This window comes from Entelurus aequoreus, linkage group LG06 (assembly GCF_033978785.1).
Source record: "Entelurus aequoreus isolate RoL-2023_Sb linkage group LG06, RoL_Eaeq_v1.1, whole genome shotgun sequence".
In the NCBI taxonomy this organism is placed as follows: Eukaryota; Metazoa; Chordata; class Actinopteri; order Syngnathiformes; family Syngnathidae; genus Entelurus; species Entelurus aequoreus.
In genome coordinates this window covers 61,531,524-61,551,240 of record NC_084736.1, presented here as the reverse complement: position 1 = coordinate 61,551,240, position 19,717 = coordinate 61,531,524, and the positions used below count along the sequence as shown (strand labels likewise).

At 40.5% G+C, this 19,717-nt stretch overlaps 1 protein-coding gene across 2 annotated transcripts in view; it reads left to right on the top strand.

Annotated features, from left to right (window-relative positions):
* Positions 1–785: 785 nt before the first annotated feature.
* Positions 786–19,717, top strand: part of syn1 (synapsin I) — a 27,740-nt gene continuing 8,808 nt past the window's right edge. Inside the window, exons 1-11 of one of the 2 annotated variants that reach the window (XM_062051131.1) lie at positions 786–997; positions 1,250–1,614; positions 8,511–8,568; positions 11,452–11,543; positions 13,892–14,048; positions 14,134–14,223; positions 14,545–14,607; positions 14,702–14,844; positions 14,913–14,987; positions 15,503–15,605; positions 15,683–15,823. In XM_062051131.1, coding sequence (XP_061907115.1) covers positions 1,259–1,614; positions 8,511–8,568; positions 11,452–11,543; positions 13,892–14,048; positions 14,134–14,223; positions 14,545–14,607; positions 14,702–14,844; positions 14,913–14,987; positions 15,503–15,605; positions 15,683–15,823 — 1,278 coding nt within the window. In that variant the 5' untranslated portion in view covers positions 786–997; positions 1,250–1,258. The remainder of the gene's footprint in view (positions 998–1,249; positions 1,615–8,510; positions 8,569–11,451; positions 11,544–13,891; positions 14,049–14,133; positions 14,224–14,544; positions 14,608–14,701; positions 14,845–14,912; positions 14,988–15,502; positions 15,606–15,682; positions 15,824–19,717) is intronic. The other variant, XM_062051132.1, reaches the window with a different exon arrangement.

Genomic DNA, 19,717 nt, shown 5'->3' with positions numbered 1-19,717 from the left:
TCAAAATAATTGCTCAGGCCTGGTTTAATATATTTCATCAGTGTTTGAACCTGACTGTTGGAATTGGGGGTTAAATCACCAAAATGATTCACGAGCGCAGCCACTGCTGCTGCTCACTGCTGCTGCTCACTGCTGCTGCTCACTGCTGCTGCTCACTGCTCCCCTCACCTCCCAGGGGGTGAAACAAGGGGATGGGTCAAATGCAGAGGGTAATTTAACCACACCTAGTGTGTGTGTGTGACTATCAGTGGTACTTTAACTATTTTTAACTTTAGATGTAGATTTAATTTCCACCTCAAATGTGAAGAAAATTTGCTAAATGTGAAAAAAAATGAGTTAAATGTAAGAAAATTAAGCTAAATGTGAAGAAAAGTGAGCTAAATATTGAAAATAAATTAGCTAGGAAAGTACGATTAAATAATTAATCTGTACTGTACACTGCAACATAAAACCAACATCCATGCACACCCTCGTTAAGGCAACAGGAGGCATAATGTCGGAGCCAGCCACGCCCCTTTTTCAGCTCTCCTCAGCACCACTTTCCACCGTCAAGCTCCAAACACTAACGTTTGCTATACCGGAAGTGCCCTTGATATCTTTTCAAAATCAACTAACCAAACACACTCCCACCAAATTAAGCACATTATCACACTTCAATAACGCAAATTAACATTATCATACAAAAAAACAAACATTACGCCGTTTGATTGTCTGCTTTTACTAGAAGCACCAAGCGGAAGTGAGCCACCCTCACCTCTACAGCTTGACTCTGCATGCTCGGTGGTGACGCAGGGGAAGGCATTAGGCAACAAAAAAAACACAAAAAACCACAGTGAGTGGAGGGCAAAGACGCAGGGGGGCCAAGGCGGTGAAGCAGGAAGGACTTTACATCTCACTGATGCACGACCTTGTCGAATATAACACACGTCTACCGTGGGGGGGTTCTCCGTGTCACATTGGACGCCATTAACGTTTTCCACTTCGGACACACTCCCAGGTAAGTAGGCTCCGTCGTGCATTTTCATGAATCACATTACGAGCGGCTTCATTGAGCAAACGCAGACACGCTAGTGACCTTTTTTTTTTTTAAATGGACATTTTTACACGAATATGAGTACTCGGTTTCGTTTGAATACATTTACAGCACTGTTTAATTACATACGAATGAATTTGCCATGTTCGCATGTACAACTTGTAAGACGCATCCGGTGGGTGTACACCGTCCCCCCCCCCCCCCCCCCCTTTCCAGAACGCCATCATGAACTACCTTCGTCGACGACTGTCAGACAGTAATTTCATGTCCAACCTGCCTAATGGTTACATGGGCGACCTGCAACGCGCCGAGTCGACGCCTCAGCAGCAGCAGCAGCAACAGCAGCAGCAGCAGCAGCAGCCAAGTCCCGCAGTGTCTCCAGGCCCGTCGGAGCGCCGCCAGTCCGCCAGCCAGCAGCAGCCGTCTGCGGGGGCAGGCACCGGCTTCTTCTCGTCCATATCCAACGCTGTCAAGCAAACCACGGCCGCTGCCGCCGCCACCTTATCCGAGGCCGCCGACCGGGCGGGGGTCTCCAGCAGCTCTAAGGTTCTCCTGGTGGTCGACGACCTGCAGACTGACTGGTGAGAGAACAACGCAGTCTAGACCAGAGGTATCAAACCTACGGCCCTACAGGTTTTACCCGGCCCGCGTAATGAGTTTGCCAAGTATAAAAATTAGCTGCATTTTCCATCCATCCATCCATCCATCTTCTTCCGCTTATCTGAGGTCGGGTCGCGGGGGCAGCAGCCTAAGCGGGGAAGCCCAGACCTCCCTCTCCCCAGCCACTTCGTCCAGCTCTTCCCGGGGGGATCCCGAGGCGTTCCCAGGCCAGCCGGGAGCATACTTGCCAACCCTCCCGAATTTCAGTGCCCCTCTCGAATTTCTCCCGATTTCCACCCGGACAACAATATTGGGGACGTGCCTTAAAGGCACTGCCTTTAGCGTCCTCTACAACCTGTCGTCACGTCCGCTTTTCCTCCATACAAACAGCGTGCCGGCCCAGTCACATGACATATGCGGCTTTTACACACAAACACAAGTGAATGCCATGCATACTTGATCAACAGCCACACAGGTCACACTGAGGTTGGCCGTATAAACAACTTTAACACTGTTACAAATATGCGCCACATTGTGAACCCACACCAAACATTCTCCCGAATTTCTCCCGATTTCCACCCGGACAACAACATTGGGGGCGTGCCTTAAAGGCACTGCCTTTAGCGTCCTCTACAACCCGTCGTCACGTCCGCTTTTCCTCCATACAAACAGCGTGCCGGCCCAGTCACATGATATGTGCGGCTTTTACACACACACACACACAAGTGAATGCAATGCATACTTGATCAATAGCCATACAGGTCACACTGAGGGTGACCGTATGAACAACTTTAACACTGTTACAAATATGCGCCACACTGTGAACCCACACCAAACAAGAATGACAAACACATTTTGGGAGAACATCCACAGCGTAACACAACATAAACACAAAAGAACAAATACCCAGAACCCCTTGCAGCACTAACTCTTCCGGGACGCTACAATATACACCCCCGCACCTCCGCTACCACCAAACCCCGTCCCCCCAGCACGCCCACCCCAAACCCTCTCCCCAGCCACTTCGTCCAGCTCTTCCCGGGGGGATCCCGAGGCGTTCCCAGGCCAGCCGGGAGCATACTTGCCAACCCACCCGATTTTCCCGGAAGACTCCCGAATTTCAGTGCCCCTCCCGAAAATCTGCCGGGACAACCATTCTCCCGAATTTCTCCCCGATTTCCACCCGGACAACAATATTGGGGGCGTGCCTTAAAGGCACTGCCTTTAGCGTCCTCTACAACCTGCCGTCACGTCCGCTTTTCCTCCATACAAACAGCGTGCCGGCCCAGTCACATGACATATGCGGCTTTTACACACAAACACAAGTGAATGCCATGCATACTTGATCAACAGCCATACAGGTCACACTGAGGGTGACCGTATAAACAACTTTAACACTGTTACAAATATGCGCCACATTGTGAACCCACACCAAACATTCTCCCGAATTTCTCCCGATTTCCACCCGGACAACAATATTGGGGGCGTGCCTTAAAGGCACTGCCTTTAGCGTCCTCTACAACCTGTCGTCACGTCCGCTTTTCCTCCATACAAACAGCGTGCCGGCCCAGTCACATGACATATGCGGCTTTTACACACTCACACAAGTGAATGCAAAGCATACTTGGTCAACAGCCATACAGGTCACACTGAAGGTGGACGTATAAACAACTTTAACACTGTTACAAATATGCGCCACACTGTGAACCCACACCAAACAAGAATGACAAAGACATTTCGGGAGAACATCCGCACCATAACACAACATAAACACAACAGAACAAATACCCAGAACCCCTTGCAGCACTAACTCTTCCGGGACGCTACAATATACACCCTCCGCTACCACCAAACCCCCCCCCCCCCCTCCATCTCCCGAATTCGGAGGTCTCAAGGTTGGCAAGTATGTCCATCCATCCATCTTCTTCCGCTTATCCGAGGTCGGGTCGCGGGGGCAGCAGCCTAAGCAGGGAAGCCCAGACCTCCCTCTCCCCAGCCACTTCGTCCAGCTCTTCCCGAAGGGATCCCTAGGAGTTCCCAGGCCAGCCGGGAGCATACTTGCCAACCCTCCCGATTTTCCCGGGAGACTCCTCCCAAATTTCAGTGCCCCTCCCGAAAATCTGCCGGGACAACCATTCTCCCGAATTTCTCCCCGATTTCCACCCGGACAACAATGTTGGGGGCATGCCTTAAAGCAGGGGTCTCAAACTCAATTTACCTGGGGGCCACTGGATGCAGAAACTGGGTGAGGCTGGGCCCCAAGAAAATATTTCTTAAAAAAATCTAACATGCACCTTTTAATGAATTCACCTTCTTTGAATGGCTATCTCGCCCTAGCAACATACTTGCCAACCCTCCAAATTTTTCCGGGAGACTCCCGAATTTCAATGCCCCTCCTGACAATCTCCCGGGACACAACATTATTAAGGGCGTAACGTGAAAGCACTGCCTTTAACGTCCTCTACAACCCCCGCCCACCTCAACCGACGCACGGAGGGGGGGCGGGGTTTGGTGGTAGCGGGGGTGTATATTGCAGCCCGGAAGAGTTAGGGCTGCATGGGATTCTGGGTATTTGTGCTGTTGTGTTTATGTTGTGTTTATGTTGTGTTACGGTGCGGATGTTCTCCCAAAATGGGTTTGTCATCCTTGTTTGGTGTGGGTTCACACTGTGGCGCATATTTGTAGCAGGGTTAAAGTTGTTTATACGGTCACCCTCAGTGTGACCTGTATGGCTGTTGACCAAGTATGTCTTGCGGTCACTTACGTGTGTCTGCAGAAGCCTCATACAACATGTGACTGGGCTGGCACGCTGTTTGTACAGGTTGTAGAGGGCGCTAAAGGCGGTGCCATCACGGCACGCCCTTAATATTGTTGTTTGGGTGAAAATCGGCTGACATTCGAGAGAATGGTTGCCCTGAAATTTGGGAGTGTCCTGGAGAAATCGGGAGGGTTGGCAATTATGATGCTGTCAAGCGGCATTCATATAAAACTCAAAACTACAATTTTCATATTAAGGTGCGGGCCGCAAAATAACGTCTCGCGGGCCGCAATTGGCCTGCGGGCCGCGTGTCTGAGACCCCTGCCTTAAAGGCACTGCTTTTAGCGTCCTCTACAACCTGTCGTCACGTCCGCTTTTCCTCCATACAAACAGCGTGCCGGCCCAGTCACATGACATATGCGGCTTTTACACACTCACACAAGTGAATGCAAAGCATACTTGATCAACAGCCATACAGGTCACACTGAGGGTAGCCGTATGAACAACTTTAACACTGTTACAAATATGCGCCACACTGTGACCCCACACCAAACAAGAATGACAAACACATTTCGGGAGAACATCTGCACCGTAACACAACAGAACAAATACCCAGAACCCCTTGCAGCACTAACTCTTCCGGGACGCTACAATATACACCCCCCGCTACCACCAAACCCCGCCCCCCACCCCGCCCCCATATCCCAAATTCGGAGGTCTCAAGTTTGGCAAGTATGGCCGGGAGAGATAGTCTTCCCAACGTGTCCTGGGTCTTCCCCGTGGCCTCCTACCGGTCGGACATGCCCAAAACACCTCCCTAGGGAGGCGTTTGTGTGGCATCCTGACCAGAAGCTCGAACCACCTCATCTGGCTCCTCTCCATGTGGAGGAGCAGCGGCTTTACTTTGAGCTCCTCTCGGATGACAGAGCTTCTCACCCTATCTCTAAGGGAGAGCCCCCCCACCCGGCGGAGGAAGCTCATTTCGGCCGCTTGTACCCGTGATCTTGTCCTTTCGGTCATAACCCAAAGCTCATGACCATAGGTGAGGATGTTTTTTTTTTTAATTAAATAAACTGCGGTTCTAAATGTGTCTACTGGATCACAATAACAATTCTGTTAGCTACCTGAAAAGCTTCAAAAATTGGTCTCCTCAGTTCCCAAACATTTACTGAGTGTTGTTAAAAGGAAAGGCCATGTAACACAGTGGTAAAAATGCCCCTGTGCCAACTTTTTTGCAATGTGTTGCTGCCATTAAATTCTAAATTAATGATTATTTGCAAAAAAAAAATAGGTTTCTCAGTTAAAACATTAAATGTCTTGTCTTTGGAGTCTATTCAATTAAATATAAGTTGAATAGGATTTGAAAATCATTGTATTCTGTTTTTATTTACGAATTACACAACGTGCCAACTTCACTGGTTTTGGGTTTTGTATAAGGCAGTGCACTGCCAATGAGCGGGTCTATTTATGTCTATTGTCATACAAAAGGTGCACCGGATTATAAGGCACATTAAGGGTGTCATATTATGATTTTATTTCTACATTTAAAACACTTCCTTGTGGTCTACATAACACATAATGGTGGTTCTTTGGTCAAAATATTGCATAGATACAGACCATCTTCAAGCCGCTTCCTGACCGTCTCTTCAGGATGCGTCGTTTTGCGGGCAGTCTTATTTACGTGGCTTCACTTTGACAGCATCTTCTCCCCGTCATCTTTGTTGTGCCTGTAGTTTTTAGCGCTTCTATAGTGAGTCTATTGACAGATATAAGTTATAACTGAATGCTACTTTATATTACAAATGACAACAGCAGTGGATGAATGCCTCACAACAAAAGAATAGGAGCTTATTGACATACTACAATGGCGAAAACGCGCACATTTTCGGGACTTGTGCAGATCCCAAATACACAACAGTACAATACATAGGTAAGAAAAGTTGGTTTTGCAAAATATTGCAAAACAAAAGGTCAGATAATACGTCTCCTAACAGATGCCATTTTGGGGTCCTTATACACACACCAAAATAATACCCGTATGTTGAAGCAGAGTACGTCTGACTACAGTAGCCGTAATGCTCCGACAACCCATCAAGCAGTGCGGCTTTGTACTAAAACATTTTGACGGATTTTTGAGCACTGTGTGTAATGCTTTATATTCTCAATAAAACAGCATAGCGTCATTTATTGAACAGGCATCAACCTGCAGTCCGCACATACTGTATCTTTTATGTGTGATTACCAGTCACATTTATCATTACAATATGCACCAAACAAAAATGTTTTGAGGTGGGTAAGCACAACCAGAATTAATGCGTCATTTAGAAGCATCGAGATATAAGACGCACTGTCGATTTTTAATAACATTTTTGAGAAAAACAATTTTAAGTGCGCCTTTTAGTCTGAAAAATATGGTACCTTATCTCCGCTTACCACGTTTGTTCGCACTTTCCATTTGGACATAAGAAACTATACACCTGTACGTACTGCATGACATTGCATATTTTTTTCAAACTTTGATATTATCCAAGATTGCAATCAATATTCTATCATCACACTTTGCTAAAACGTTTTTGGGTTAAATTAAAAACAAATACTGTAAATATCTGCTTGACCTATGATTTCAAAGCAAGTTATCCATCAAACTGTACACTGTAACCATGACAATAGACTTTACAGTAACATTTACAGTGTTTCTTTTTACAGCTTGTTACTGTACATTGATGTTGCTTTTACTGTGTATTTCTATAAACAGAAAAAGGGTACCAGATTTTTTTTGCGGTAAAAAACTGGCAGCCTTGTTACCAGAATTAAAAAGAAAACAGTGGTACCTTTTTCCCATTTACAGTAAGATGTTGTAAAAAAACAAAAAAACACTCACATTTCACAGTAAAAATCTGGCGACGAAGCTGGCAGTTTTTTCTCCCTTGAAAAAACAGGGCTACTGTTTTTCCATTTACTATGATATGTTGTAAAAAAAAAACACTTTTTACTACAGTAAAATTCCGGTGACTGAGTTGTCAGTTTTTTTTACTGTGAAATCTACAGATTTTTTTTTTATATTATATGGAAAAAATACATACAATAATTAAATTTAGAGACAAAATCACATACTATTCGCTGAAAACTGCAATGTGGCCCTTGACGAAAACGAGTTTGACTCCCGAGTTTAATGGTACCCAGACTCTCCCCTCAATGATTAGTTTGGCAACCAGCCAATCAGCATTAATGGTGTATTCCACATTTGCATTAAAGCTGCAGCTAAAAGCATACCGTATGGCAGTTGTGTCAAAAGTGCGGCCCAGGTGTCATTTTCAGCCCACAGCTTGTTTTTTTATTGGCCGTCTGTATATTATTTAAGATCAGGGGTCTCCACTTGATTTTGAGTAGCTCACAAAGGGTTCAAACATTTGCTCAAACTGTCAGTATTTTATAAGTATTTAATGTACACAGTATATGCCTTTATTGACACAAAATAGCACACAGACAATGTTAGCACTGTCCGAGTTAGGGATGTGCCGATCGATCGGCTGATTTTCATGAAAAAGTCGTTGACCGCCATGTCTTTTAATGAAGATCACAAAGCCCCCCTGGCTTTTCAGGGGTGGCCCTGTTTCCAACAGTTATAGAATACAGCTTAGGTAATTCCCATTTCTGGTCCATCAGAACTGCGCCCTTGCAGTGCACTAGGTCCATAATGGCCTGTCTGGATGAGAGCCCTGATCTAATCTCCAAGTAGTACAAAATCTTAGTGTCAAAGTTACCAGTATTGATCAGTTTGTGTTGCTGTGAGTATTGCTATTATTTCACTTTAAAATACGTCAAAAAGTATCACGCAATATGCTGCCTGTGGCCTGATAAAACAATGCTGTTACAACATTTTTCCCAATGGTGTGTGATGAACAAAATATTCATTAAAAAGATGTCATAGTGATTGCATTGTATGGATAACCATATGTTATCATTACGTACACCTGTACATTCCAATTATATTTAAAACCAATTCCAAATAGCTGTACTGTAATCCTACTTGATTGACAAGACACCATTGTCAAATATACTCAATTTCTCACAGCTCACCTTCACTCATAATTTTTTCTTATTTTGTACCATATTTAGGGTGAGAGTTTTCCGTGGAAGAAAGGTCCAGGGTGAATATGACATCAAAGTCGAACAGGTAGGCTGAATATTGTGCAACGACCTCTGCTATATGCTGTCATGAGAATGTATTTCATCATTGTGCTTGACATTAAATCATCTTATTTATAACAACAATAATGTAGGATGCCTTCAAGTAGGAATGGAGACCGAATTTATAGGTTTTGTATGCACTGGATGAATTCCGTCTGCACTACCGGGTGCCGTGTCACAGAAAATCAAATATTTCGATACATTTGTTGCACTTTACACGTGCGGTTGCTCAAACATTTGGCCGAGAAACAAGCAGTCATAGCGGACTTAGCTACTGTATAAGAGCATACATTTGTAACTCAAATTTTTGATTTTTTGATTTTTATTAAGGATCCCCATTAGCTGGTTGCCTCAACAACCCACTAGTTTTCCTGGGGTCCACAATTCAATACAATTACAAGTAAAAGCATGTATGCTCGTAACTTAAAGCATAACAAAACAAAAAAAAACATTTGCTTGTATCGCAAAAGATTTGTAAGTTGAGGTATTACTGTACTATTTCTGACATCATGATGATCAATCAATCAATCAATCAATGTTTATTTATATAGCCCTAAATCATTCAAAATGTGTGATACACCTTCATGTCCATCTAAATCAGGGGTGCCCAAAGTGCGGCCCGGGGGCCATATGCGGCCCGCAGCTAATTGTCAACCGGCCCGCCACACATTCTGGAAATACTATTGTAAAAATAAAAAAGAACATTAAAAAAAGTGGAATGTACTGTACATATACATTCACTGTACAAACACACATATACACATACTGTACATATACATTCACTGTACAAACACACATATTGTATACACATACTGTACATATACATTCACTGTACAAACACACACATACACATTCTATACATATACATTCACTGTACAAACACACATATACACATACTGTACATATACATTCACTGTACAAGCACACATACACATACTGTATATATACATTCACTGTACAAACACACATATACACATACTCTACATATACATTCACTGTACAAGCACACATACACATACTGTACATATACAAGTACATATGCACACATACACTCATGCACATAATCACGTTTCATCAAACATATATTAACGTTGTTGCCCTAGGGTAAACTGGGTACAACACATGGCGCACTGAGAAAGCTTAACCTATTGTTACTATAACAATCTACAAGGTTAATGTAGGTTGCTTCTCTTTTTTCCCCTCCATTTTTCTGCATTCTTTCATATCTCAAGTTATCATTACGTATATGTATTGTTGCATTTGAACAATTGTATTGTTGATAATAAAGGTAAAGTATTGGTATTGTTTATTATCAATAGCACTATTTCTATTGGTATTTATATTGCTCCATTTTTAGTGTAATAATGCTCATTGTCATTTCTGTATTATTTTTTATTTTCGCTAACTGCTTATTTGCTATTACTTTTACCATCATATTTGTACATGTCGTATTTGTTGATGTTGCTCTGTTGTTGTTGTTGTTGTTGTTGTGTTTGCTGTTGTTGTTTTTGTCTCTCTGTCTAATCCCCCTCTTGTCCCCACAATTCCCTCCTCTGTCTTCCTTTTTTTCTCTTTCTATCCCCTCCTGCTCCGGCCCGGCTGCACCAAATGATAATATAAATACATTTAATAAAGTCAAAATACAAGTAAGGCAATAAGAGAAGTATCCTACATTTCTCTTTTGTAAAGTAAATCTGAACAGCCGATATGGGCATCTACATCTACTATATGATTTGCCTGAGAAGCTGGGCAGGACATTATAAAAAAAAAAAAAAAAAAGAAAAGTGGAATGAGGTGAAATCTAACGAGAAAAAGTTGCAATGTTGACACAAAAGCTGCCATGCAGGCTGTTTTTTTTTTCTTTTGTCTTTCTTTCTTTTTCTTTTTTTGCCATTGCTCAAAAAATAATAATAATGGCAAAAAATCCATGTTATAATGAATTGTTTTCAGGGCTCCAATTACTTCAAATATTTCACTTTAAAATGTTTTTCGTGGTAAATATTGCATATATTGTGTAGTAGCCATATAAAAACATCAAAGTTTTATTTGACAAAAGCGCATAAAACAAACAAAATAATAGTTCCAGCATAAAATCGACAGATATATCTGAAGTTGATCTCGTAACTTAAGTGTTGAAAGTAAAAGAAAAACCTAATAAAAATGAATCACTTTATGAGTGGGGCACCTTTTGGATCCCAAATATATTTACTGATTTTTTATTTATCTTTTCACTGTGATTACTCAAAAATATGAAAGAATTAAAATCAATGGTGTCCTGCATTATTGATCTTTTAGGGCTCTAATTACTAAATACTGCATATTTCAGTTTTACTATAAAAAAACAGAAAAGCCAGAAAACATTTTTTTAAATTTGTATTACTTTATATCAACTTGAAGTTGATATAGAGATTTACTGTAAGCGTTAAATAATTTAAAAAAAGTAATAATCTGACTTATTTTTAACATTTTAATGACTGAGACCCGTTATGGTCCCCGGGACCCCTAAAGGTAAAATGAATAAAAAATTAATATATTTTGTTATGGTTTGAAAATGAAAAATATCAAAATGGCTCCCACATGCTTGAATTTTTCCGTGTGCGGCCCTCAGTGGAAAAAGTTTGGACACCACTGATCTAAGTGATCCCTCTGTCTCCGTCAGGCGTTTTCTTTGTCTTCTGATTCTGTCCCTGACTTGAGTGGTTTTTTTTCGTCATTTCCCTTGTGGCCTCTCCTTCAAAGCCTGACAGTTTATGACTGCACCTCCTTCTGTGTCAGTGATGCACAATTGGTAGTTTGTCACCATCAGCGTCACCATGCTTGTATATGAGTTGTTGTAGGGGCATTAATACTGTCAATGTGTTTTTTTTAGGCGGAATTTTCTGAAATCAACATGGTGGCTGACTCGTCAGGCACATACACAGTCAACATGGACACCATTAGGAATGGCCATAAGGTTACTAAGTAAGTGGACTATTCACTTGATAAAACCCAACACCAAGAATAGACATTTGAAAGGCAATTTAAAATAAATAAAGAATAGTGAACAACAGGCTGAATAAGTGTACGTTATATGAGGCATAAATAACCAACTGAGAACGTGCCTGGTATGTTAACGTAACATATTATGGCAAGAGTCATTGTGGACCCCAGGAAGACTAGTGGGTTGTTGAGGCAACCGGCTAATGGGAATCCTTAATAAAAATCAAAATAAAATAAAATCAAATAACTATAACATATAGAACATGCTATACGTTTACCAAACAATCTGTCTCTCCTAATCGCTAAAGCCCATGAAATCTTATACGTCTAGTCTCTTACGTGAATGAGCTAAATAATATTATTTGATATTTTACGGTAATGTGTTAATAATTTCACATATAAGTCGCTCCTGAGTATAAGTCGCACCCTCGGCCAAACTATGAAAAAAACTGTGACTTATAGTCTGAAAAATACGGTATTTGGTATCTTTGGTTCAAAAGTTACCCTTGAAACTAACTTTTTATGCCTGTTAATTTATTTCCTGGATGAGTTGTGCATACAGAACCTGATCTACTTAAGGTTTGCAACTTTTAAAACACCTGCAAACTCGAGTTATCAAAATAAGGCGCACAATCCATTTATTTTGGTTAATGTATATGCATAATATATGATGATTATCACAAGGCCCACAATACTGGGAGGAGGCGGAGATGCAAATATCATCATTAAGCACTAGCAATGTGATCTATTAGGACTAAAATTGTTCTGCAGCTGTTGTTTTGCGTCTTTTGCTCATCTGAAGTGTACGTGCAAACTGGCATTCACAATTCTATATCGCGCATAAGGTGGCTTGTGTTGCATATTGCACAACATAACGAAACAGCACATACTGGACCGTTGGAGCATATGATGTCATAAATGTGTAGGGGAATGAGTGTCTCATATAGGCAAAGCTTGTATAGTACATGCAAAATCTTCATTTAAATAGGGCGGTCTGCACTAATTTTGCACATGTTGTCAATTGTACACACAGTCTCAGTAGATCATTCGTAACCAGAGGTGAGTAGAGTAGCCAGAAATTGTACTCAAGTAAGAGTACTGTTACTTTAGAAATGTATTACTCAAGTAAAAGTAAGGAGTAGTCACCCAAATATTTACTTGAGTAAAAGTAAAAAGTATGTTGTGAAAAAACTATTCAAGTACTGAGTAACTGATGAGTAACATGCTCGTTTAATGATGACGGCAACAAATAATGCACAAAAACATGAAAATAGCAATGGGCAAATTCAGAGCCAGGAATATCTCTTAAGCAACTAAAACAATAATATATATTAAATAATAATACATTAACATAAAAAAAATTAAGGCAAATTGAGCCACAATAACTTAACAGCACCATAGGCTCAGTAGGCAGAGATTACAAAGGAAAATAACAAGTTAGCCTTTACGCAAACCATAAACTGATGGGTGTGGGCTGCACCTGGGAACACACTGTGCACTTCTGATTGGTGTTTCTATGCATGTGTGAGTGTGTGTGCGACTGTGTGTGTGTGTGTGTGTGTGTGTGTGTGTGTGTGTGTGTGTGTGTGTGTGTGTGTGTGTGTGTGTGTGTGTGTATGTGTCTCTGTCTGTCTATGAGGCTGCAGTGCATTAATAAATTATACCCACACTATGTACATTTGACAGTGATTCATAGCAGGGAAGCTAACATCAGCCTACGGTGACAGCCAAATGATCTACTAACGTTACTTATCGCGATGTGCTTCCTCAAATTTGATGTTGAGTTCATGTAAGCTTAACCTTGTTGTTGTTTGCCGCTGAAACTTTATGTGCAGTTAATCATGTGACCGCCTGGCTCTGTTTGATTGGTGAAACGGAGTCAAACGTCACCAGTGACTGCATTTGATTGGTGAAACGCAGGCATGCGATAGATCCTACTTTGAAGGTCTGTCTGACAAACCAAAACAAACAAAGCGTGCATTAACAGATCGATAAAAATCAGTAGCGAGTAGCGAGCTGAATGTAGATAAATGGAGCAGAGTAAAAGTATCGTTTCTTCTCTATAATTATACTGAAGTAAAAGTAAAAGTATGTTGCATCAAAACTACTCTTAGAAGTACAATATATCCCAAAAGTTACTCAAGTAGATGCAACGGAGTAAATGTAGCGCGTTACTACCCACCTCTGTTTGTAACATGCCCACTAATAATAGGTACAATTTTGTTGTTTGCACTGTTTAGTGCATGGTTTTTGGATCTTAGTAGATCAGGCCCATCGTGTATTTTCTCATCAAATGTCTAATAACGTTTTGTCCGTGTCTTGTGGCCCAGATCCTTTAAGCCGGACTTTGTGCTGATCAGACAGCACGCCTACAGCATGGACAAGAATGGAGATCACAGGAACTTAGTCATTGGCCTGCAGTATGCAGGACTGCCGAGTGTTAACTCTTTACACTCCGTCTACAATTTTTGTGACAAACCGTGGGTGGTAGGTGCTTTGATAGTGTCAAAGTTTATTGTGCGATGGAACTGATAAAAATACAGAACATGTCGATGACTTTGTTGTTTTGTAGTTTGCTCAGATGTCGAGACTACACAAGCAGCTGGGACCAGAGGAGTTCCCGTTGATTGAGCAGGTTTATTATCCAAACCACAAGGAAATGGTAAGATTTGACATCCACTTGTCTTTTTACTTCACCCTCAAATAGCACGAGCAGCGATATGTTCGTGCCAAACAAACGTCGCCGCAAATGACGTCCACATCAATATTCCATCTTGTGTGCCACCTGGGACCAATCTCATTTTCTGGGCTGGGTCTTGTCATTTATCATGTAGGAGGCTAAGTTTTGGGTTCATTCGAGTTTATGTCAAAACTGGGTTTTCTGTTTTTTTAAATGATATTCCCTGCAGAAACACAAGCTTGTATGCTTCACTCTGGTGCATCCTAAGAAATTAATATAATTAATTTGTATGCTTTTTTATAGATTACTTCCTCTCAGTTTCCTGTAGTGGTAAAAATGGGCCATGCTCACTCCGGAATGGGAAAGGTAGATCTGCATTACTCATTCTACCATGTGAGCACTTTACATTATAACACCAATCTATATTCATACTCTTTTCTTTTTTTTTCTTTAACCTTAGGTCAAAGTGGACAATCAATACGACTTTCAAGATATTGCTAGTGTTGTGGCGCTGACCAAGACATACGCCACCTCTGAGCCCTTTATTGATGCCAAGTATGACGTCCGCATCCAGAAGATTGGAGATAATTATAAGGCTTATATGTAAGTCATCGTCTAGGTATGTTGTGTTGCGTCCAAAGGCAAACAGTCACATACTTTTATTACGACAGGAGAACATCCATTTCTGGCAACTGGAAAACCAACACTGGCTCGTCCATGCTTGAGCAAGTGGCCATGTCTGACAAGTAAGTATTTTTGTTTTTAATTGAACTTTTAAACTTTTCTAAGGTTCTTATTTTATTACTGTTACCATATTATTTATATAATTTTTATTAGTTATTTTCTATTTTAGTTATTGCTATTATTCATACTATTTAATGTCTATTTGTGTTGATTTCTTATTTAATATTTTATTTATCTTTTTATTTTTATACATGAAAAAAAAAAAAAACATATATTTTTAATTATTATATTTTAGATGCCATTAATTTAAATTTTTTGAGTGCCATGCCATGCCATGTCTTTTTATTGTCAATGGTTTATTGTGTGCACGAATGCAAGTGTGTGTGTGTGTGTTTTCTGTTACGTTCTGTGTTGGTCTTAAACACCAGGATGCAGAGACAGCAGGCGAAGTGCAAGTAAAAATGCATTTAATAACAAAAATAGTGCAGCAGGAAAGTGCACATGAAGCAAATTGCATGAGATTGTTTGTTATATAGTAAACATTTCTTTCAGCACTAATAGTTGTGTTTAATTACAGGTACAGAATGTGGGTGGACACTTGTGCCAACATCTTTGGAGGTTTAGATATCTGTGCTGTCGAAGCTCTTCATGGTAAAGATGGCAAGGATTACATCATAGAGGTACTGCGAGGCAGCATTATCGAGTCAGACGCATGTTTTGTGATCAGGTAAAGTATTGTCACGTTGTTGTTCTTAAGGTGGACGACTGTTCAATGCCACTCATCGGTGACCAGCAGGATGAGGATCGTGTCCAGATTGCTGAACTGGTAGTTTTGAAGATGAACCAGACTGTTACACATGCCTCCAGCTCCTCCACGAGCCGTACCACAGCGACACAGGTGCACGAGCAATCCGAGTGAAATAGTACTAAGAGAAAAAGACCGTTTAATTATGCAGGCACACAATGAGAAAACATGTTAAAATACATTAAGGTAATTGCATGAGTCATCAAATATTAAAGTATTTTATATATATATATATATATATATATATATATATATATATATATATATATATATATATATATATATATATATATATATATATATATATATATATATATATATATATATATATTTATATATACACTAAAAAGGTTTTGGACCTTTAATTAGCCATGCACATATGTTATTTAATTTCCTTGTACCACATACATTTTCAACTGCTTATTACCCCCCACACGCCCCACGGGGATATGAGCTTGCTCCATTGAAGCTCTTCCGTATGGGTTATGTTGTTTAAGTGTCAGTGGAAAATGTGAACACTGCATTATAATTAGCTGTTGCCATGCTGGGTAACATGCTGCCTATATAGGGCAAAGCTAGTCACATTTAATCTGCTATCCGCAGCCATTAAAAGCATTTAAAGGTAATGATCTACTAAAGGGTTGTTTGTATTAAAACAAGTTTAAACTGTATAGCAGGCACAAAGCTGATCTACTAAGCTTATGCGCCGAGTATTGCGTGTCTTAATTGAGCAAAATAGGGAGAGAAATCTGTCTTCATGTACAGTATATGTATAATACATGCTGATAATCAGTACATCCACAATAATAGGAGAAGGAGATGCCATTATAATCATTTAACGCTCACAATGTGATTTATCAAGACTAAAACGGTACTGTGTCTATATTTAGTACGTCTGGAATGTCACACACAAATGGCTGTGAGAATTTGAGAAAGGAAGCGATTGCGTGACAAAGACAAACGATGGAAAGAGGAAATATTCCACCTGTCCGCATATTTAGACTGACAGAATTTTTTTTTTAGACATATCGTCTATTCAGCAACATCATTTTATAAATGTATAACTGCTGGATGACAAGTAGATTCTGTTGCAGGGTTTCCCCTTAACCTCTTAAGGCCCATGCTGTTTGTTTACATGTTTTTTTTATTTCTCTTTGCTATTTGGGCTTATTGGACCCTAATTAGAATAAAAACTAAAAATCATCTTTTAATATGATGTTCTTAGTCCATAAGTGCACAAATGTGTACTTCATGTGTAGTGACATGCACATTTTGTCCTTATTCTATTGTATGTTATACTCTTCTGACACCACCAGATAGCAGTATAAGTGTCCATATGTCGGCATAAGACCCCAATTCAGTAGTGTACACAATTTTGGAAATAAGAGCTAAAAGGTGCTGTCCACGCATGTGGCCACTAAGGCCTTTAGAGGTTAATATAATTGAATGTGGAGCTCCGCCACAGCATTTTTATTACTGCCACACCTTGAAAATAAGGGCCTTTTTTGTACTTGAAAATGAATTTAAGTAATATAATATATTGTAGCCCCCAGAAGAAATGATGCAAAGTCAGACACTATTTTTAAATTGTATTGCCAATCTTATGATAACTAACAACGGCACAATTACAACAGGTTTTACCTCCCATGAAAACACTTTTGTCTCCTTGAATCTACGCTTCTCCACCGGACACACAACAAAAAAAGAATAGCTGGTTGTTACAGTATGAATTGATATATATAGCCTATTATTTGCGCACTATTGATGAGTGAAAACTTGACCACCGGAAAAATACTTTGATCACCGAAAACCGTGCTACCAAAATGCTACCAAAATGCATGCAATTGTCTGGAGCAGGGGTGCTCATTACGTCGATCGCGAGCTACCGGTCGATCACGGAGGGTGTGTCAGTAGATCGCCAGCCAGGCATTAAAAAAATAGTCCTAAAAATGAGCAATCATAAATATTCACTATGACGTCACTTTTGTCACTTGATTGACATTCACGGCACCCAAGGGTCTTCTGAGATGACGCTGGCTGCTGCCAGCTCATTATTAAGAAAAAATTACAGACAGGAAGGCGAGAAACACTTTTTATTTCAACAGACTCTGGCGCCGTACCTGTCGTCAAAACTCCAAACAGCGACTGCACTGTTGCACAATAAAAGCGCTGCTTCATCCTGCCTGCACTAACAAAATAAGAGTCTCAGAAAGCTGGCGTGCACAAGCTAGCAAGCTACGGAGTTTGCCGCCAATGTATTTCTTGTAAAGTGTGCACTGTATACAAAGGAGTACGGAAGCTGGACAAATAAGATGCCAAAAACCAACCACTTTCATGTGGTATTGGACAGAAAGGAGGACTTTTTTTTCCTCCATTTGAGCACCACTGTCTGATTCCTATCAAAGCAAGTCATCAGAATCAGGTAATACACCAACTTATATTCTTGTCTTCATGAAAGAAAGGAATCTATATGTGTTAAACATGCTTGCATTATCTTTAAACACCTTTAACTTGTTAACAACATTAACTATATGTGTCAAACATGCTTGTATTATCTTTAAACACCTTTAACTTGTTAACAATATTAACTATATGTGTTAAACATGCTTGCATTATCTTTAAACACCTTTTACTTGTTAACAATATTAACTATATGTGTTAAACATGCTTGCATTATCTTTAAACACCTTTAACTTGTTAACAATATTAACTATATGTATTAAACATTCTTGTATTATCATTAAACACCTTTAATTTATTAACAATATTAACTATATGTGTTAAACATGCTTGCATTATCCTTAAACACCTTTAACTTGTTAACAAAAACATATATTTCATAAATAAGTAAATATAAATTATATATATGAATGAGGTAGATCCCCGCGACTTGATCAATTGAAAAGTAGCTCGCCTGCAGAAAAAGTGTGAGCACCCCTGGTCTGGAGTGTTGTCAGCATGTCTGCGATGTGGACAAGATTTTTTACATATATTGCAGGTATACTCGCGCGAACAGCCATCTTCAAAATGTGCAAATATTAAGAGGACAGTGGCGGCTTTTAAAAAGACAAAGTCCAACTGGAGCAACAGCGCGAAGCAGGTGTGACGTCATGCTCACTTCAGCCTCTTTAGTCTGGGACATCGAGGGACATAAGTAGAATCTCTAAACACGAGTACATTTTGCAATAACACCAGAAGAAGATGCTAGATTTATTACTAGTTATTTTTTAAATAACGAAAAAGTCAATAAAAGTCTCTAAACACTTGAAAAAATCTCAACAAAGTACAAAAAGTAGCAACAATTTAAACAATTGCAAAAAAATAAAAAAATATATGTTAATACTAATTAATAAAAACATTTGTTTTCATGTATTTATAAATTTTTTGAGTCAACAACATGACAAAATGCCACTTTTTGGAACATATTGTGCTATAAATACGGAGGGAAATGAGTGTCTCCATGGTGATAGCTGGTATACACACAATATTGGGGATGGCGTGGCGCTGTTGGGAGAGTGGCTGTGCCAGCAACCTGAGGGTTCTTGGTTCGATTCCCCACCTTCTGCCAACCTCGTCACGTCCGTTGTGTCCTTGAACAAGACACTTAACCCTTGCTCCTGATGGGTCGTGGTTAGGGCCTTGCATGGCAGCTCCCGCCATCAGTGTGTGAATGGGTGAATGTGGAAATAGTGTCAAAGCGCTTTGAGTACCTTGAGGTAGAAAAGCGCTATACAAGTATAACCCTGTGGAGGTTGCCCTCCAGGGGGTTCTTCAGACCACCAAGCACCGACATAAGAGCCCGTTTCAGGGTTACAATATTGTTTTATTTTGACATAGTGTCCCAGGTTGCTTTTCAGCAATTGTCTTTTAGTCTCGCTCTCGCTCTCACGCCAGCTCCCCTCCAGCTCCAACTCCGTCTCTCCTCCTGGCTGCTGCTTATAACAGAGCGACAGGTGATTAGATAACAAGGCCCAGGTGGGCCATCTA